The 21,876-nt window shown below is 43.1% G+C and overlaps 1 protein-coding gene across 1 annotated transcript in view; it reads right to left on the bottom strand.

The window, feature by feature from the left end:
• nbeaa (neurobeachin a) overlaps window positions 1-21,876 on the bottom strand; it is a 94,921-nt gene that overhangs the window by 16,423 nt on the left and 56,622 nt on the right. The window contains 24 exon segments of the mRNA XM_051937218.1: window positions 528-655; window positions 1,708-1,827; window positions 2,856-2,982; window positions 3,930-4,084; window positions 5,379-5,515; window positions 6,639-7,027; window positions 7,397-7,565; window positions 7,690-7,758; window positions 7,869-7,993; window positions 8,997-9,177; window positions 9,912-9,995; window positions 10,419-10,442; window positions 10,988-11,141; window positions 11,481-11,698; window positions 12,325-12,768; window positions 12,999-13,679; window positions 14,200-14,392; window positions 14,523-14,646; window positions 14,924-15,005; window positions 15,134-15,242; window positions 17,415-17,507; window positions 18,330-18,427; window positions 18,823-18,885; window positions 19,256-19,335. Coding sequence (XP_051793178.1) covers window positions 528-655; window positions 1,708-1,827; window positions 2,856-2,982; window positions 3,930-4,084; window positions 5,379-5,515; window positions 6,639-7,027; window positions 7,397-7,565; window positions 7,690-7,758; window positions 7,869-7,993; window positions 8,997-9,177; window positions 9,912-9,995; window positions 10,419-10,442; window positions 10,988-11,141; window positions 11,481-11,698; window positions 12,325-12,768; window positions 12,999-13,679; window positions 14,200-14,392; window positions 14,523-14,646; window positions 14,924-15,005; window positions 15,134-15,242; window positions 17,415-17,507; window positions 18,330-18,427; window positions 18,823-18,885; window positions 19,256-19,335 — 4,047 coding nt within the window.

The following is a 21,876-nucleotide window of genomic DNA, read 5'->3' as shown; positions in this document are numbered from 1 at the left end:
TCAAGTAGGTTCTGCTATCGCATACAGTCATCATAGTCAGGTTTATAAAAAGCATGCCACGGAAAAGACAGGAACAAACAGAGGAAAAGAAGAGGAAAGAGAGGAGGAGGAGGAGAAGGAAAGGAGCAGAGCTGAGGAGAGGAAGAGGGAGAAATCAACACTGAGACAGTGGATCACAAAAACAGGACGCCAGGAAGCAGGTGGGCAGAGAGAGGACACATTTAGTACAATCTATAATACAAGTAAAGCTGAAATTGACGTAATCTGATCTAAAAAATATTGACATATCTGGCTAGCTGGGTTGAAAAAAAAGTGCAAAATGCTGACTTCATACCTGCTTGACGAATGAGTGAAGCAGCCAGCTCAAAGACACGCACTCGCTCATTTACTCAACTTCTCACCCGCTTCATTCACTCGCCTCTTTCGCTCTCAGTCTTTCACAAACATCGCGGTGAGGGACAGTGAATGGGGAGACTCCACAGAGAGACGCCAGTTAGAGAAAAAGGAGCCGTGTACAGCACCTGTACCTTCTATGAGCAGTTCCTGCCCATGGCTACCCAGCAGCGTCCTGGACAGGAAGGGCGCAAAGTCCACGAAAATTTCCCTCAGCAGGGGCGCCACCTTCTCCAAAGCGCGCTCCAGCTTGGTGGTGATACTGTGGCAGGGAAAACAAGTGAGAAACAGATGAAGAGAATAGGAGTGAAGGTAAAATAAGCGACATACAGATGAGGGTAGAAGAGCGCATGAGGCAAAAAAGAAAAAAAAAACTCAGGGGGAATACGGTCGGTGAGAAAAGGGAGCATGAACGCGTTGTTCTCACCTACAGACAGGTGAGAACAAAGGAGGAGAGGGAGGCACAGCAAAACACAGGAGAAGGGATAAGGCAAGTGAAAGAAATAGAAAAAGGTGTGAAATGGACACAAAAGACAAAAAATTTTACAGAGTCAAATATGTGATGATGGAATGGAAGAACTAGTCAGGGTTAGTATTGGTAAGAAAAGGTTGATAGTTTAAGAGCTAATCAACCTGCAAATGCAATAAAAACTAAGCCTGATACTGCACTTAATACATTGTGTCTTTCTTGTATTATAAATGCTATATATCTCTATAAGATAAGAAATGATAAGGTAAAATTTTATTAATCCTGAAGGAAATTCTTGAATTTTTATTTGCATTTTTTGGTGCCTTTATGCGTGTATAGGTGTAGATCATGTGCAGAGCAAGATACTTTCTATTCAATGTTCAGTTAAGAAATGGTGAAAGAAAGCAGGCTAAAAACATATTCTTGGCCTTGTAAGCATGTGATTTCTGAAACAGACCTGGGTCACTAGGATTTAGAAATGTTGTTTTAACCTGTTTAGAAACGACTAAATGAGTGACATTTGCAGAAGCTGCAGTGGAGGTTAAAACAAGACAGTCTGACTCAGGTCTGATCTGGAGTTTGGGGTTAGTGTGAAGAGGCGACCATGCCAGAAGTGACAGACATGACTGTGCTGCTGTGGATACAAAGAAAACATGAGCTGCCGGCCTAAAACAAAAAGCGATGCTAGCTGTTGAGGCTGTTAGCATCTCGCTGAAGCAGAGATGTCTGTCTTTTCTTGCATGGCGTTCTGGGAACATTTAGTAGTGGTCGGGCGTAGCAGAGGGTGTGTGTGGTGGAGGTGGGGCAGAGGGAGGGGCATGGGGACAGGACGAGTATCTCCTTGCCTAAAACACTGTCCTGCATCTCGGGGGGCTGCCTGGAAGCCTGCCAGAGAGCTAAAAGACTTGAGCTCAGGGGGCGTCTGACCGCTGCGCAGCGCACACTGCGCCACCTCACAATAGGCACTGCAATACAAACCACACACACACACACACACAAACAAAAACACACGTACAGACACGCACACTGATTAAGGAACACAGGCACACGCACGCACCCACCCGCCCGCTCACGTGTGTGTGCACGTTTAGAAGAGCAGATATCTGCTAACACGTCTAAAGGAGAGAGGACATTAACAGAAACGTTACAATACAAAGTGCTGCAGGGTTCAAATGTCTTCTTGTGATGCTATTTCCTGCTTAGTAAAAGCCTCGTACTGCAGATCATCTTATATTTGATTAGTGACACCTACACAGTATGGAAACACAAATAAAACACAGATTTATGTTAATGACAGTTTCATTTTGCATGTTTTCAAATATGTACTCTGGAATCCATTAAAACCGTCAAGCTCAAGAAAATATCACGGCGTATTAAGAAGTGATGCCGTTTTCATACTCTACAGTAATTTGTGACATTAAAACACAGTTTTAGTGTAGACTGAGTGAGATGTGTTGGTGGTTTCTGTGTATGACAGCATGAAACATGTGTAGCTATTATTATTAATAACACCTTTAAAGAACAATAATGTAGACAGCTGCTAACTCAATCTGGAACTGGACTTTTCTTTTGATTTTCTAGTCATTTGCCACCCAGCACAAGTGTCAAATTAGCAGTTAAAGCTTTGTCTTTTCTGCTTGATTATTTCAACATGTCAGAACATTTCTGCATCTCTATTGACATTCTAATATAATTACATTGTCTAAAATCACATACTTTTACTTAAGTCTCAAAAAGCATGGGGGCGCACCCCTGTTTCTGCCAATTCCAGACAAAACTTATCTAATTCTATAAAATCAGCGATAACTGCGTGAGTGAACTGCTGGTGAGTAGTCTTTGGGAAGGATGAAGGGGCAGGAATGAAGTGGAAAAGAGACAGACTTCCAAGAAAACAGACAAATCAATATAAGAACAAAAGGAGGAAAAAAGAAAGAGTGGGAGGAAACTGAGTGGTTGAAGCAATTAGGAGCTTTATGATGGCGGGAGCTCTGACCTCATATTCTCCATGGTGTCTTCTGGCATCGGTGCCACTGTCTGCACCGCGGGCAGGTTCTTACTAGTCGCACCATTGACAAATGACGAAGAGGAGGAGGAGGAGGACGAGGCAGAGTCTGTGGCACCTGGACAGGACAGAGAAACATGAATCGAGAGTGGCCATGATTAGCCTGCAGGATAATAATACGGCAAATGTATTAATGTTGTGGATCAGCGGCTCCCAAATTCAATTTGGATAGTATTTCACCGGACATGCTGCTGCCTGTCTGCTGGTAATAGGCCCCCCGTTTGTGAAAATAGCTTTGCAATCAATATACAGAATCCATTCCAGGGAGCAGCTCTGCTCCTTGACCGTTATGCATGTATGATACAGTACATTATGTCTGACAGGCTCCAAAAGCCTTGAATACAAATCCAATCTGCTTTAATACATTTGCTGAGCACGAGGCGAGGTAGCAGCGACACTGGCCTGCTTGTCAGCTGATGTGTATTCGACTCTCCTCTTGTTATCCTAAATTTGCTCTTATTTAATATCGTATCTGGTTCAAAGAAAATCTAAAGCATGATTTTTTTCTTTTGCATGGAGAATTAAATATGAACCATGTAACAAGCACACTGTCCAGCAGAGTTTATTAAACAATTTGATGGTTAAGATATTCCACACTTGCTCTGCTGTCTGCAACTTCATTCATCTGGATCTGAAAGAGGCTACAGCTAATCCTGAAGGATCTGCTGGTTCAGTTTGTTTCTATTCTGACTTGTTGTTGCTGTCAAAGGACAGCGGAGTAAAGCATCAAAGAGTTTTGGAACAAGAGAAGGAATTCAGTCCGGCGTGATTGAGCAGCCTTTGAATTTGCTGTGGGCCTTTCACACCAGCACCTTTGTCATATTGCAGGTGTCTGTCTGCTGCCGCTCCTTGAATGCACTCGGAATAAAGGCAGCACATAAAACATCCAGTGAAGGTATTCAAAGACACGCATTTAAGATTTAATTTAACAGCATCACAAAGATGTGGGTGTGAAGAAGAGGATGTATATCTGTGAGTGCACTATATCGGCATGCTGTCTCTCACCTGTAGTGTTGATCATGCTCTTGGGTGTTGCCGTCGCAGCAGCAAAAATGTTGGGTGTGCTGCCGGCAGTGGCTGCTCCGCTCGTGGTGGGCGTGCCCACAGTGTTGACTGACAGGCTGCCAGGTGGCGGCTTTTTGACTGGAACCACAACACTCCTGTAAGAGAAGAGAGAGAAAGGCACCAGTTTGATGCACACTGTGTTCTTTATTTAATTCTCCATTGTCATATTTTGCTTCCTTAAGTTGCTAGCAGTGTGTGGAAACATCTGTGAGGTGATGACATTGGAACTACCACTTTTGGAAGTTTTAGGAACGACATGACAGAAGACTTTTAACATCAAACAAATATATAAGTAGCTTTTAAAAAATGATAGTATTTTTCTAAGTGTACCACCAAGTGTTGTTGCTTTGTGCAGACAGAAATACAAAAATGTATCTTTAATTGGTGTCAAGGTTACAATATTATCGCCTCAAGTTTCTATGTGTTACAACAGAAACACATTAAAATAAAGTGCTTTATTATTTAGCAATATGTAGCACAATAAAATATACAACATTTACTGTGAGTAGAATCTTGGAATGTGAGTAATTTCATATTAAAAGTTAGAATAATACAGCTCTGATTGCTCAGAAGAAATAATACATATTTACTTTGAAACACTTTAAAAATACTGTTTGTTGTTAGCGGTGTACTTGTAATTTATATTTGCTGATGGATTAGACGTATCAGGCCTGTCTGACCTATGAAGACAGGCTTGATACATGGGGTGGGTATCCTGGAGATGGATATGGAGCCATCAAAGATCTATTATGCTCACCGTCTTCAATCAATAACTTAGCTCTCAAGGACCGTGACAGGGCAGGATCAAGGAGACTAAGTGATGCACAAGAGATATTAGCAAGTCATCACTCAGTGGAGAGCCTGTACGGTAACAGTTTACACAACAAGCAAGAATTTAAACCTGTTTGCAGGCTTTGTTTATGTCCCATCGTGTCTAATGGCTGTATTATGCAGCAACAATATCTCAGTTTTTATGAGAGTTTTGTTCAAAATCTGTTTCAAAAATAAGGAGAAAATTAATCTGCAGTATCCTACTATTACTACTACCGAAAAGAAAAAGCTGCTGAATTTACATTTTTTTGCTTTTCGCTTCTGTGCATTATCTAGGATTCAATCAAATAAAAAAATACCAATATGGCTGCTGGCAAGTAAAGTACAGTATCTTTGTGAACGGTGTCAAGCAAAAAGCTAAGTTCAAAGATCAATTTTTGCTCACACTGTTTTTCCCAAATTGATGTACAGCAATTTGACAAACAGCAGTATATTTCATGTGTCTGTATCAGTATTGGCTCCAAGAATTGATTAACCGATGGACGCGTCAAGCTGTGCTGACTGATATTATCGTCTGTTCTAAAACTCTTCAGAGGTCAAATGGTGGCTGGGACTGACCTGTCGAAGGAGTGGAACTGCATGGGCAGCATGGGGTGTGTCTTCAGGGCAGGATCTGGGTGGTATGGAGTTGGCCCAGACTCCTGCCCCAGCTCTCCACCATCGACGGGGGCCGCCACCAAGCTCTTCAGGATCTCCTGGATTACAGAGAGAACAACAAAATATGACGACGACGGTGTAAGGGACAAGCTGGCGAAACTGAGAAGTATCAGGATGTTGTAATTTCTGTTTTCAGTGTGGGCTTTAATATTTATTATGCTGCAAAAACCTCAGGTGAAATTCAACAAAGAGAAAGCAGTAAACTATTAATATACAAAACTTAAATGAAAATCGGTGGCTAGCACTGTTATCTTGCAGGAAAAAGATCCTTGGTTCACATCCTGGCCTGGTCCTGGGATCTTTCTGCATGTTCTCTCTGCATGCGCGGGTTTTCTCTGGGTACTCCAACTTTCCATAGCGCAAAAACACACTGAGGTTAATTAGTAATTCTAAACTGTCCATAGATGTGACTGTGAGGGTGATTGTTTGTCTCTATGTGCAGTCCTATGATAGACTGGTGACCTGTCCAGGCCTTCGCCATAAGTCAGCTGGGGTAGGCTCCAGCATCCCTGTGAAACTATCCATCCATCCATTCTCTATACACCGCTTTATCCTCACTAGGGTCGCGGGGGGTGCTGGAGCCTATCCCAGCTGACTCAGGCAAAGGCAGGAGACACCCTGGACAGGTCGCCAGTCTGTCACAGGGTTACATATACAGACAATCACACTCACATTCACACCTACAGGCAATTTAGAGTGATCAATTACTGTGGGAGGAAGCCGGAGTGCCCGGAGAAAACCCACGCATGCACAGGAAGAACATGGAAACTCCATGCAGAAAGATCCCAGGCCCCCACCGGGATTTGAACCGGGGATCTTCTCGCTGCAAGGCGAAAGTGCTAACCACTACTCCACCGTACAGCCCCCTGTGACACTAATGAGGAGTAAATGGTATGTAGACAATAAATGGATAACCTAAATGAAAGGTATATATATAAAGAAATAATCTGTTCTGTCTAGGATGCATGTGACCCCAGTAATACGGGTAAAAAAAAGCAAATGCATTTCCTGACCACATTTAGCATTTCATAGAGTAGAAAAAGGTAGATATTAAAACAGAATCCATATCAGATGCAGAAAGAATTCATAATCAGTCACCAGAGAGTGAATTTACACATATCCCAGCAGCCAGGTGTGAATGGGGGGTTATCAGTGACCCACCTTGACGTTGATGCCTTTGTTTGTTTGGCTGATGCTGGAGATGGACGAAGGCGGGGCTTGGCTGGAGTTGGGGGTGGAGCTGGGGTTGTGGGGGGAGTCCAGCAGGCTCTCCTGTGATCTCCGAACGTCGGACGACAGACTGCACAACAGATCTGTGCCTCCTCCCCCGCCTCCCCCTCCGCCGATGTCTCTGTCCCGGTCTCTGTCTGTCTCTCTCCCCACCAGGCCGAGCCCGAGGCCCAGACCCATCTCCGAGCCGTTCAGGGATCCGGCCACGTGACCCTCTTCTCCGATGCCTGAGTCCGTGTGGGGGAGTCCGGCCCGGGGAGAGTCATCCACAGGGGTGGGGGTCTGCTTGTCACGATCAGAGAAAGCCGTGGACGGGTGCTCTGGAGACAGAAATAAAAGATGCAATGTGGTTTTTATTCTTTTTTAACGATCAACAGTGATATAATTGCAGAAGGAGAACTTCTCTGTGTGAAATGCATAGTCGAGAAATTGCTTGTTTTTGATGTTTAATTCTTTGTTTCTTCCTGCTTGCAAGCCTGTAAGCCTTTCTCTGCCAAGTAATACGCTTCTTTCTTCTTTCGTTTTCTTTCCTTTTTCTTATAATGGTTTTGTGTTCTTGACAAAGGCATTGTTGTTTGCCAGAAGGCTGCATTCACTACACCAACGTTACAACGATGAGTCACCGCTGGCTAATCCAAAATTATCCCCTAATACTGAGGATACTGCAACAAAAGAACAACAAGGATCACCTGTACTGGTTGGGGAGTTGATCTCGTGGCGGATGCTTCTCCCTGATAGGCTGGTAGACCTGCCAATCTCTCGCTGGGGTTCCAAAATATCCCGGTACTTAGATACCATGAGAACTGAGATAAAGTAAACGACTGCCAGCGCCAGAAACTGAGCCTGCTTACTGTCATCCTGCGGAAAAAACAACACAAGCACACAAAATTATTCAGCAACAAAAACCACTCCGGTATTTTTCTCTTATATTTATCACCAGAGGAACACCGTGTACACCAAAACTGCACACACACACACTTACCACATCTCTGAAAACCACGGCTCGAAGACGATTAATGTCTACATCCTGCAGGAGTCTGTCTGGATCCTGCTAAATATGGAAGACAGAACGTCAGAATGGGCTGCGTCTTACATATGCATGTTTCTGTGTCAGATTTTGACTGCTGCCGGATGCGCATTTGATTCATGTGTCTGTGGTACCTTGCTGGCGGTGGAGGCACTGTGGAGGCTGTCCTGTGACTTGCTGCTGGTTAAAGAGGACTTGCAGCTCCGATCTCTCTGCCTCTGCCTGCACTCCAGGCAGTTCCTAACTGCCACACAGCAAACTGGAGACAGGCGAGGTGGAGAAGAAACATGTAAGTATCATATGACGGCTGGGGCTTTTACATTCCATGACACTTCAGGTACTTATTGAGTTCTACTTTCTGGTGTTATTGATGAAGAGCACTGTGTAAAATAGTTTAAAGTACTGCATAAGGAACGTGTAAAATAAATCCCATGTAGCAATGAAATGAACAAATATTTTAATTCTAGATTAATAAGTTATTTATCTTGTCAGCAATTTGATTATTTGATCACTGTAACATCATACTACGTCTCTAAAATATTCAAATCAATTATAAAAACATAAAAAGAACACAGAAACACCAAATAGGGGATATTTTTGGAGAAAATGGCTTGCATAATCAATTATTATTAAACTGAAGAACTGATTAGTCATCTTTGTTGCAGCTCTAATCACATATTACTCATACATCGCTGCATAATCAAAGCACTGCTGTAAATTGGCAATATGGACAGTGTTACCCTACACAGCTCTGAACAGAATAAGATGATACAGAAAAAGACATTTTTAATTTAATACTTGAACTTGAAAACAAAACTCTGCACTGACTATAAGTCCGTCTGTAGCAATGCCAACCCAGTTTTGGTCAGACCTAAACACTCATTTTTGAGTGGGAAAATGATAACCAAAAATTGACATGTTTTGTTTTATACTTCAAAAATTCAACCTCCCTGTTGCCTGCTAGTAAAACAAAATGGCAAATTAGTGCCTATTTATTAGATCTACAATTATGTGAGGTACAAAAAAAAGGCAATATAAACTTTTAACCCCTGTGGGGAAATTGTAATAGGCACTTTTACTGTTCTTTTAGGGTAATATTATTAATCAGATGAATTAATCAATCAAAAGATTAACTGCTAATGAAAATAACAGTTAGCCGCAGCCATTCTCAACAAGACCAAGAAGCTGTGAGTCATTTCAACCCTACAGTGAACCGTTTTACAAGTTCTGGTTAACACTGAACACATGAAACTAGCACACACCCAGGCGGAGGCACTGCCTCATCAGCCCTCCTGATGACATGTTCTTTTCTGCCTCGATCTCACTAAAGTTGAGGGAGCTGGCAAACACCAGGACGTCGACCATGGCCATGAGACGAGAAAGGAAAGTGACCGCTGTCTCTGAGGACATGCCCTGTGTTGCCTCAATGTTCTCCAACTCCGTCTGGGGAAAGGGAGGAAAAATGGACACAGAGCTCGCCAGTTAATCAGTGAAAAACTAGGATGTAAACACAGTGAACTGGATGATCTCTCACTGGTTGTAGAAAGATGGTGAAATCCTGTAAGTGTCCTATTTTAAAAAAAAAACAAACAACAGAAGTAGGCCCTTTATATGCAGCTGGGTCGCACATGAGCAGAACCGCAACAGTCATGGCTGGTTGTACCAACAAACAGGAAAAGCAACCTTGAGTGTCATGCTGGTTAAGTGAAAAACAGACTTATATGATGAAATCTGGCAACATGAGGTGTTCTACACAACACACAGGAAGTACAGCCTGATGGCACACAGATAATGGTTACAGTGGGATTGTGACAGTAGCAGTGTGGCTGATTAGCAGTAACAGTAGTCGTGTGGGGACATGTAAAGCTAGCATTGAATTGATCATGACACAATCAAACCAAGTCCCCTTTAATTACCAAATTCGACAATTGAAAAGGAATCGGATGGCAGCATAGCAGGGGTTAAAACCAAGTGTGTGATTTGCTGTGTCTCTGCTTCAGTAAGCAGGATGTGCGGGGCTGTGGAGAGCCGACAAAGTGCAAGCATCTGGAGGCTCATCGGGGCAAGTGAGCACAGACATTTGGGAAATAACAGACACACAAGGTGAGGACAGAAGGGCTTGGGTTGGTGCTCTTAGCTCTTCTGGTGATGATGAGAGTCTCAGGCTCTTTACGCACCTCTCCCCCTGCGCCTCCTCCCCCAGGAACAGGGGTCACCTCCTCTCCCTTTGACCCCCTCTGGGGTCCGGCTCCTCCTGCCTTCTTTAGTGTTGATACAAATGGGACAGGCTTAGATGCAACCCCCAAGGACTTTTGGAAAACTCTCATGCTCTTTCTTCTCATAAAATATGCTTTATTTATTTTCTCCTGTAAATAATCTCGCTCCTGTTTTCTATAGTATTGATCCACCTCTTTAGGCTATTCTATCCCTCTTATTCATATAATATTCTAACAGAGTTAGAATATTTTATCTTAAAGGACTAAACACACTGAGTCACAGAGATCAAGGCATCCCCACAATAGATACAAACAATATAAGGTGGAGTACTGATAAGCAGCAGAGGAGCACAACAAATAGAAACACTATGGATGTCAGACAGGCAAGTGTTAGTGTCAGTCACAATGATAAATAAACCAGAAGTAAGTATTAGTAGAATAGAAAGAGAGGAAGAAACCGCAACTTACAGTGTTGGCACTACTCTTAGAACTCTGTCCATGCAAAACAGACAAAAACAGAGACAAAAAAAGACAAGAAATACACAAAATACATGTAACACAGAGAGGAAAAGAAAGATTAAAATGTAAGGATGATTAAAATAAATAGATTATCAAACTATCAAATCAAATTGTTTGTTAATTAAAAGGGATTAGAACAAAGTTTAAATAAAGGTTGAAATACTACAGAAGAAGTGTTACATTGACAGTCAAACACATAAAGATACTGATGAGAAGAATTCAGAAAATGTTCTTGAAAGTTTAATTAGTTTCCAAAATTTTTAATTCATGGCCAAACTAAAGACAATTTTAGTGTAATATTCAAGTCATTTATGATCTATCATGATTTTGTAGGTTAAAAAAGCAACAAATAAAAGAGACACAACACATTTTTTAACCTATAAAATCACGTGAGATCAATGCATGTTTAGCAGGTATGTACAAGTCTGTGTTTGGCGTCCTGAGCTACAGGCCTGTATAACAGCTGGTGACCTGCAGTTCCCCCTCTCACCACAGAGGGGTGCAGTGGAGCCACTTACAGAAGGGGAGGTGGCAGCAGACAGGAGAGGCAGAATGCCTCCACAGGCGATGATGATGTTGTCCACCATCTGAGAAATGAGGTGGATCGTGTTGTGGACGAAGATGATGTTCTCATTGCTGTTCACAAAATCCATCACCGACTTGGTGGAGTGGCTGAAACAGAAAATAAACGCTGGGAAGTTCATACAAGAACATCATTTGAATTTGAGACACTGTACATTGCAGGTATTTCTTTCCTTTTTAAATGGCTTCCTTCCAATCTAATTTTCAAAACAATGTGTGATTGATGTATTAAAAACAATGTAAACGGTAGCTGCTGGGATAGAAAATATTACTCAGACACATCAGACGGTTTTCTAAAACCACATTCACAAGTTTAACTACAATCAATTTTAGATATAAACATGGTAATTTCACAGAGACATGCAATACAGTTAATCTTATTCTGTGCCTGATTTGCAAGCAAGACACACTTCAAACAGCCTAACTCACCTCCTCCACACGTGCACGTCCGTCTCAAGGGCGAACAGCAGGTCAGTTAGCAACCTCTGGTGCATCGGAGACCACTTGAATTCTGGGATGCGGAACATGGTGGTGCGAGGGCCAGGGCTGAACTGACGCCGCTGCTCCTCTGTCATGGGCATGCCCCTGAAACCCAGATCGACGCGCAGGTCACGCTCCAGCTGGGCTGCAGTGCGACCATGGAGGGCCTGCAGTAGAGGGGATGACAGTTCGGTCAGCCAGCAGAGGGCTTTGGTTACATCTCCTTTTGGTTCAATATAAACCTTGGAATACATAGTTATAAAATTATGTTTCAGTTGAAAGAGAAACACAGGCAGCTACTTTCTGCTTCCACTGAACTGGTAGGAAAACTTAGCCCACACGTGGGCAGCTTTTTTGGCCGAGACAATCTGGCCGTGGCAGAGCTGTTCAAGCTAATCACAACACAGTCAATCACAATGGGCAGGTCAGAGAAACGAGAAAATGTGTTCAATCCACGAACTGAACGGATAAATCTCAGTGGAGAAGGTCAAAGAGCGATTTCCCCCAGCAATGTGATTATATTTAAGCAAGTTCCAACTCGCAAATTCAACCACTCAGAACCATCCAAGAATTGCTAACCTCCAGTTGAAAGACAGGAACAGACATCCAAAAACAATATCGGAAGCGTGCCAGCATTTTCATCCGAATGCCAAGTTATCAAAACCACACATTTTTATAAATGTAAACACATACAAAGAATAAAAAGTGCAGCATGTACTGTAGCTTCATGGCACCACTACAGCGCAGTGAAAGTGACCTTGCAACTCACTTACAGATGAGTGTATAAACACACCTGAGTGGTTGCAGTAGTTTGGATCTTCTTTGTGTCCTTGTCCTTCCCATCATCTGACCTCTCTGTATCAGAGGTGGTGCTGGCTGTGTCTCCCCCAGTCTTAAGCCCCACAGCTTCTCCCTCTGCGCCGGATGTGCCCTCTCCCTCCGGAAAATCTGGTCTTGAAGCTCCTTGGATCTGGGTTTGGCTCTCGGCTTCCGCAATGGAGCTGATGTCAGCTAGAGGGCTCTGGATCTTGAAGGGCCCATCCTCTGGAAGTTCCCCAGGAGTGTGGCTCTGGGTTTGTGTTAAATCTGAGCCACAGCTTGTCATATGGGCCAGAAGGCTGAGGTCATCGCTGGCGCTGGTGTTGGAGTGAGCTGTACCGGACGGAGTGGGCTGGTCTGGACTGGGCAGTACAAGAGGATCTGTGGCTGCCAGAGCCGGGAGCAGCTTCTCATCAACCTGGAAGACATGGATGGGGTAAGGAAATATAGACTCACTTTAAGACATTAGGAAAAGTTTGAGGCGATAACTTTTTTAATGTTGTGAAAAAAAGTAAGAAGGATAGAAAGTTGCAGAGATACTACAGTGACTGACTGGTGAAATTATATTCTCGGACTGCAGGAAAAGATGTGGCTCCAGAGATAAGGTTTTAATTAATCAGTGACAATAATCTTCATATAACATCCTACCTTGCTGAAAAGAAATCCGTTGTTGCTTGGGACACTGTCTTTTTCATCAGCCAATGTGATGAGCGGACCCATGTTCCCATCATCCTCCAGGCTGACTCCCGAAAGCCCCAAACTGGAGCCTATTCCAACCCCTGATCCTGGCGTGTCATCTTTAGGCGCCAGATTCCCATTCAGGTTCTGAACCACAGAGCAGTAAGCACTGTCCAGGAGAGAATCGACCTCCACCAGAGGGCCATTCTCCATTCCTCCCCCACCTCCTCCACTTCCACCGAGGCCTTCTGGAGACAGGTCCAGGTCATCCAACTTTACTTCTGTGGCCTCGACCTTCTCTGCTTTAATGTCTACCAGAAGGTCGTGGACCTCCACCCTCACCCCCGGACCAGCGCTCTGCTCCCCAGGAGTCAGTGCTTCTCCGTTGGGTCGCTTCACAGCGCCGTCTGCCAGGAGGTTGCGTGAGTCCCCGCCAGCACCCTCGCTGTACTCAGCCTCGCTCTCAGGTGTCTGTGTCTGGGAGTTGTCATCGATCTCCAGGTTGCCATTGACGACAGGAGCGGGCGTAGCTGAAAGTCCAGAGATGGTGGACACAGAGCCTTTCTTTCCCTTCTTCATGTTCTCCTCCTCCTGGCGCTGGTATTCTTCATACATCTTTGCCAAATACTCCTTATGGGCTTCATAGGTCACCTGTGACAGATGGTGGAGCGTAATTGGTTATGTGATCAGAACATAAGCAATGTCAATGGTTAACTTCTGCATCAATAACAAACAGGTGGTCTAAGGAGGCTCATAGATCATCTAAACCACAGCACGGATGGCTAAAACTGGGACACCAGCCTCTCGGGGCTCTTAGACCTCCATCTATAATGTCCACTCACTTTCACACTGTGATGACTAACTGGGCGAGTTAAACTTCCATTACTAAACAGTGAAAAGAGGTGAGCAGTTATTCAAATTGACATATTTTCATTATGGGTCTTGCCTTGAATAACATTAGTCAATATAAACAAATAAACATGCTTTGCTTCAGCTTTAAAGATATCGTCAGCCAAATATCAACATCTAAAAATTCATTACCACTATTATTATTTGTTCATTTTTAGCCACACAACACACTGAATCTACAAATACAAAGTGCACCAGCAGGACCTGTTCTGTAACAATGTGATAAAGGCTATTTTCTGAAATTTACACATCCCACTCTCACCTTAGAGTGTGCAATTGACAGGGTATCAACCCAGACCCTCCAGCCTCCCCATTCATATTTGATAGCGTGGTAGAGGAGGATCCTAAAGATGTTGTACACCATCTCCGTGATTTTCTGCTCCTCAGGATTCTTGGGATTGATGTATCCGAGGGAGAACATCCAGTCCTGCCACACAGAGCACTGCAGCAAGCAGCTGGTGTACAACACAAACAGAGTATATGAGCTGGGCTGAAGGATGGGCTTCTCAAATCTCAAAACATAACAATAATCATTGGAAGAAGCAGCTGAATAAATGCAAGTATAGTCATTTGTGTGGTTTTTACCGTCGGTTTTCGCGACTGTTGCTGAAGAGTTTTATCATGTCTGAAAGAAAGAGTCTCCTGACTTCCATCAGCTCAGCACTGGGAGTGGAGTTCTTAAGCAGGGTGGCCACTACTTTTAGAATCACTGGGTGGAAGGAAATAAACCAGTTAACGGGGAGAAAACAACACGATGAGAGAGTGGGAGAAGCAAATGTAGGAGAAAGTTTTTTGAATGCAGGAAGAAAAATGTGAGGGACAGGAGAACGTTCGGCAGATCAATAAGTGGGAGATGGCAGCGGCATCGGTTTCTCAATTCTGGCTTTGTTGTTTGTTTACTCGCATTAAAACAGAACTGCATTATTGGCAGACCAAAGAACACAGAGAGACAGAGAGATGCAAGCGACTGTGTTTTTTGTACTTACTGGGATTCTGGATTTTGACGGTGGAGTCGGGCTCAGGATGCGGTTTGTGAACCACCTGGGTGCAGACCTGCTCTGTGAGAATCTGCACAGACACAGGATTGGCAACAATCAATTAAAGGCCTTTAAATCGACCTCCTCAAAATAGACCACTGTGTAACATTACTATAGAAACGCACCGTGTGAATAAGCTGCTGTGAGACAATCACCTACCTCATATAGAGTGTTATAGGTGGTGACAGAGACTGTGTTGGTGTGCATCATCAGCCTTTCTCCAAGCAGCGTGAACAAGCTGTGCGTGTGCATGATCTCAACCTTCCTCCTGCACAGAAGAAATGCGCGTACATTCATAAGAGCATTATGACAACTGAAACTGACATTGATTGTCACTGACCGGATGATGGTCTGATATTGGCAGGTGGCACCATGTGGCCCTGTCAGTTATGATGGCACCAGAGAGGATAAAGAGCTGAATACCAACAAGAGAAATTAACAAGCCGCATTAACAGAGCTACGCGAACAATGCAGGCGACACCGGGGCAATGTTCCTGTGGCTGTGAATTATTAACTTTGATTATTAACCTTGCCAGTGGGTGAAAATTGTGTTTCTAAGAGGCTTTTAACTTGAGAGGCTGAAAAATCAGGGTTGACTGACTTCGAGTATTTTTGAAATTGAATTAAGTGAATAATGCTCCGAGCGTGTGTATATTCCTGACTACATTTGGCACAACATTTAATCATATGCTGTGTTTAGCAGTTAAAAAAAAGAGTTGAGAATTTGTTGGCTATTTTTATCTGCTATAAGCAAAAGAAACGTGGTAAGCCAATACAGAGGATGGCTGTTATGACAAATCTTTACATTATCATACAATAAAAATATCTACCTTCTGCATCAGTGTGACTTGAGACACTACACCACACAACACACTTAAAGCACAGACAGTTAAACGTGCATTTTTACATATAATCTCTCAAGAGGTGCAGACACCTGTAAGGCATTTTCATTTGCAGAAAACTGCGAAGGATTTGTCAAGATTACTAATTAACTCTCACCAGATGGCATTAGCAAGCAAGCAGTTCCTCAATTGTATTATTAGAAAGCAGGTGTAGCATTTAATATTAATGAGGTAAAACTTGAGCATTAACGCATTTCTTAGAAATGATGCTCAAATTACAAATGTAGAAATTCAATGTAATCTGTCAACAATAATGCAAAAAAACTCAATCGCTCTGAAAAATATCAAAATTACAGCAGAATTCTTATTTTTTATCCTATATTTAAGTCAGTAAATCAACGGATTTATCTGCAAAACACACCAAAATAGGTCATGTCTGATAAAATTAGAGAAATGCTTGAGATTATGAAGTTTGTTTAGCATAAGTGTTTGGTTGCACTGTGTCCTGTTTTATGTAACACTAAAGTGCCCTCTGGATTGATATTAAATTTCCATAAGTGTTGAAATGATATGTAAGCCAAAAGAGGCAGCCCTACAGGATGTTTGGTTGGAGCAGATGTTAAGGAGGTGGGGGACTGACAGTGCGGGTCTCAGGTGCAGCACGGCAGCCTGCTTTCATGTCGTGCAGCGCGGGGCGTGCGTGTCACATGGGATGAATAAATCCCCCAGCATTCATTGCTGCTCATCAAGGTTCCACCTCCCTGGCAGTGCGCGCTGTCAAAATGATTATTCCGCCTGGACATGATGATGAGGACATTATCTTCACATACACACAAACAGACAGTCTTTCAGAGGCTCAGTGGAGACGGCACTGCTGTAGTTTTATTTTCCCGTTTTTTGTTTTTTTTTACCGCCGTCTTTGCTCTCTGATCTATGATATGTGGTGCCTCTCCGTCTCCCTACACTGATGCAGCATTTGTGTTTCAGTTATGACAAGAAAGAGTTGGGAAATTTTGGTGCTCACTCATTTCAGTGATTCCCCGTTGGTTGAATATAAAACAGAGGAATATACATCGATCAGCCACAACATTATGACCATGGCAGGTGTAGTGAATAACATCGATCATCTTGTCATCATGCAATGTTCTGCTGGGAAACCTGGAGTCCTGACATGTACCACCCACCTAAACATTGCTGGTCAAGCAACTGCCCCACCCCTGACAGCAACAGCAGTCCCAGATGCCAGCTGCCACCCTTAAGAGAACAATGCACCCAGACCCACCGGAAAAACTGCTAAGGAGTGGCTCGGGGAACACGACAGAGCTGAGCTGATCACCTGAGCTCTGCACTCCCCAGATCCAAATCTTATTGCGCATTTGTGGGATGTGTCAGGATAAGCCTGATCTAGGTAGGTCCCACCCTGCCACCATCCCATGGCAACAGGACATCCGTGGCAACAGGACATCCATGCCCACGTCCATGCCCCACTGGGTCAGAGGGGTTTTAGCAACAAAAAAGGAACCAACACAATATTAGGCAGGCAGTCATAATGCTATGCCTGATCGGTGTTTCAGGAAAGTACAAAGAGAGGTACTGACTTGTGACCGAGGTGTTTGAGGAAGTAACCCAGGACTTTAAGGGCTTGGACCCGGATGCTCTCACTCTTAGAGGCCAGCAGCTTGCAGATCACCCTGCAACACGTCAAACACACAGCCACACGTCAGTAGGAAGAATTACAAAACCTTGCATGTATGCAAAAAGTAAAAAAAACAAACAATCCATGAGTTCTTCAGTGCGTAGTAAACACCTGCTGCCTGATACTCAGTAAACATCCTCCAACTTACAGTGAGCAACACGTGCGCTGACTGAAGCATTTTCTTCAAAGCAGTGTACACAGAGGGCATAAATATATATATAAAAAAAGACAACACAGTTTGCAACTAGCTCTCTGGCAACAGAAGAGTTGCCATAGCAACCTAAAAGACATCCATGTGTAGCTGTGCTTTAGGGGAATTACCAGCACAGTCAGAGTCCATCTTTGAAAAGTCTCGCTGTTTGGTTCAAGCTACTCTTTGTATTCTTCACATCAGTACTGTAGCTGAACATATAAACAACGGCTTAACCATACATAAAGCATTCATCGTTGGGTTTCTGTTTAAACAACTGTGGAAGAAAACTGAAAATTGTCTTTGCATATAAGGGAAAACACAAGATATTTGACGTTTGGTGATTAATCCAGAGAAGAATTGAGTTTTTCATCCTAATTGTAAAATTCTTGACAAACAAAGGGAAAATATAAAGGGGCATGAGCAGATATATAATTAAAACCGCTTTGTGAATTGTTTAAAGAGGGTTAGTCTGGTGATACGAAATAATTTATATCGTAATGGTTACTTGGTGTAGTCAAAATACACAAGCAGAAAATGTCTAGATATATAAAACTGACACTTTTAGGCCAGCGTGATCTTGTGTTGCATCAAATCTGTATTTGTGAATGTGAGGCCAGCCTTCACCTTATGCCATTTCTCTGGTCGAATGCAGGGATCATGGACGCCGGGTGTTCAGACATAAGAGCCACCAACAGCTGCAGCACATCGTGAATATTCTCATCCTGCAATGGAAAGAAACCAACGTTGAACAGGTGAGGAGGAGGAGGAGGAGGAGAAAGGCCCCGAAGGGACAAACGAACGGAGGGTTAAGGAGACAAAGAGACGCTTGCAGGCGTGGATGTAGGAAAGGGGGGATTGTGGAAGGGCAGATGGTATTTCGGAGCAAGAATAGATATAATTGTTACAGAAGAGTACATTCTGTTCAGTCCATTGTTGCGCCATTTTTCATGCTGTCACAGCACCAAAGCTGACTCACACTCTCACTCGTTTAAGTGGACCATAACTCCAGCCCACAATTTATAATGCACATTTCACCACCAGCTCCACTCAGCCACTCTCAGTGTCTCTCTGTGGCCTCTCTCTCCGTGTCTATTTTAATACAGAAGTTAGCATTTACCTCATGCATGGTCAACAGATAGTTGAGGATGCTTTGCAGCTCGTCCTCCTTCACGCCTCGGTCCTACGAAAAAGGGACACCAACCACAACATTCATGATCTTCTGTTGTTTTTGCTTCTTGCTAACCTCAGATGACTTCATTAGATCTGTTCCGGGGTAACGCATTTTAACCGTGAAGCAGCAACAACCTCACAGCCATGCAAATTGAGGGAGAAATCAATACGAGTGCACACAAACACAAAAGCTACAGCGTTTCATTCAGGCTGCTGATCCATAAGTCTCCTCTACACACACACACACACACATATTTTAGATTAAGCCAGAAAACCCCGGGGGAAAACAACAGGGAACATAATAAGGGTGAAAAAAAGTGCATTTCTTGAAGCTTAAACTATGTGATGAAGATCATGATAATCAGCATCTTTTAGTTTACCTTAAGTATGAGTTGTTTGAGGAAGAGAAGCATGAAGGCTCTGAGCGAGATGATCTCCTTTTGGGACGGCCGCGGTCCATCTAAGCACAGCAACACACAAACAAAAAATAATTTCCTGTTAAAAATCCATTTTTGTACGTGATAATGATCAGCTGCGCAAGTCTGCAGCTCTGTCTGAGTGAGGCCTACTGTTTACTGATATTCATTTTTTATTAGGCTTCCTGGAGAGCTGCGAAAAACATGTAAACACACACACACACACTCAACGGCAGAACTGTAAATCACTGTCATTAACTCCAGCAGCAATTTGGCAATCTAGATATTTTATGGTTGCACTAATCTAACGTATTACAGCAAAGACACAGTCATTTACAAAAACGTGATTGATGGTCGAAATGATCCAAACCAAACAACCGCTGTAATCCAACTGTGTCTACTTTCAAACTCTGGCACGCGATCGCTTGTTTGCTGTGGGGGGGGGCAACAAAGAAACAATCAAGCTAAAAACACAAAAGCATCTGACGCAACAACCCACAGCCATTTCTCATGTGCGGTTAAATTCTTTTACCACTCTTGCAGCATTCAGTATTTTGCCGTTATTCATTTATTCAACCGCCACAGACCTCTGTTGGTTTCAAAGAGCCACGCAGATGCATGACCTTTTTTGTATGTTTGTTCATTCTGATACTCAGCTGCATTTAGCTTCAACCGAAGACCTTAAAATTTAACTACTTTTTTAGCCTTTATTCTATAGAACAGTGGCGAGAGAGACAGCAAACATGGGTAGAAGAGTGCAGGACTGACATGCACTAAATGGCCATGGGCTGGATTCGAACATTTATGTGCTGCCCGTTCAGCCAGCTGAGCTATCTATACTAGTACTTTTAACGCGCTTAAGAGAAGAAGTGGCGACTCAGACGTTGGCAGTGGAATTTCATTGATGCACCTGTATTTCACTCATTTTTGAGGTGTTTAATGTGCACATCTGATACACTCGAAGCTTATGGCGATGATGAATCGGCTCAAACCTGCTGCCAAAAGACTTGCTAATGGAATGTGGTGCCAAATAGTCTAAAAGATGCATTGATTCAGATCAAAGCAATAGCGATATAACACCCACCCTTTAAAAACAAGGGCTTTTTTTTTTTTTTGCTTTAATGGTCCCACTGCAGCCAGATAAAGTCGACGTTTTCTCGCTCTTGCTTTCCTTCTCGTTCTCCATCTTCCTCATCTACTCTTCCACAGCTGACATTAACAAATAAACACTCAGAAGCAACACAATAAACCTCATTTCCCAACAGAGTCTTGTTCAGTTTATAAGGAACAATAAACATTTATGATGTTTGGCTTGTGCGCGTTTGCCACTGTGCACTTTGCTGCGTCAGGACGTTTTGGAATCATCCTTATTTTATGTATGCTACAAAGGGAGAGTAATGCAACGGCAAACAGTGTTTATTGTGCGCTGGAAATAAAATGCAAGCGCGTCCTCTCAGAAAAATTTAAACCGATATTTGACCCGCTGCTGCTTCGCCAGCGGAAGTAAGCTGGGAGGAAACATAAAAGGCTGAGGGTGTGAAAGGAAGAAGATATGAAGCTTGTCCCTCCATTTCTTTGTCACGCTCTGCCGCCCTTGAATCACGCGAGTGTGTGCGTGTTTCAGTCGGCTCACCTGCTCTTCACAAAGCGAAAACATGACACTGAAGCAATCCATTGTGATCCGTCATCCTTATCTGTCAAGCTGCTGCATGTTGCTGGAATGGTGACACTGACCATCCATCATGGTTACGGAGCAGCTCCAGCGAGTGCACGGAGGCGAACGTGTGCGAGAGTAACCTCCGATTTACAGAGTCTTTTGTTCACAGAGGACTCGAAGAAAGCCCACATTCATCTCAATCGCCTCTCAGGGGCAGCTTTAATTATCGTTTTTTTACTCTTTGAAATTAATTTTCGTCTTCTTATGCTCCTGAGCTGACTCAACAGTTTTATCGAGTCACTGTGATAACGACGGAGAGGTTTTTTTCCTCCTGCTAGATAATGGCATCCCGTAAAGAGTCAAAGAGGTGTTTCTTTAATGAAACTATTCATGAGTCTGTGAGTGTGCGTGCATATGTGCATGAGTGTGTGTTGGCTGTGACTTCTGGCCTCCTGCTACAACTGCAGACACACGCTGATTTAATCTAAAAATCTGAATTTCTCTGGGGTTTGTTTGTCGATCTGCCTGACATGTAAGATTTACGACATGTCAGGTCAACTAAATGCGAATACATGAAAAGGAAATCATGGAATATAAACAGAAAAAGTATGCATAAGGAAAAAACTATGAATAAATAAATAAATCTCAGCTAGTATAAGCATTTTGGGAGAACCTTTGTCATTGTTAATTTGCCTCAGCGACATTATTTTCCAGTCAACGGAAGACATTTAATTACTGTTTTCTGTGGTATTATAATTCTGCAGCAGAGTTCAAAAGCAATGTACTCTAAGCGCAAAGGGCCTGGAGTGACTTAGTAGGTACAGTGTTTTTTTTTTTCCCTTTTCAGTTGTTTGGTCCTGAAGACTATTTTTAATTAACAACAAATAAAGTTATTGGTCAAATATGAAGACAACTCGGTGATAAATTA

This window comes from Acanthochromis polyacanthus, chromosome 17, assembly GCF_021347895.1.
Source record: "Acanthochromis polyacanthus isolate Apoly-LR-REF ecotype Palm Island chromosome 17, KAUST_Apoly_ChrSc, whole genome shotgun sequence".
NCBI lineage: Eukaryota > Metazoa > Chordata > Actinopteri > Pomacentridae > Acanthochromis > Acanthochromis polyacanthus.
Note: the sequence above shows the minus strand (reverse complement) of the source record. Positions and strands in the feature narration are given on the sequence as shown.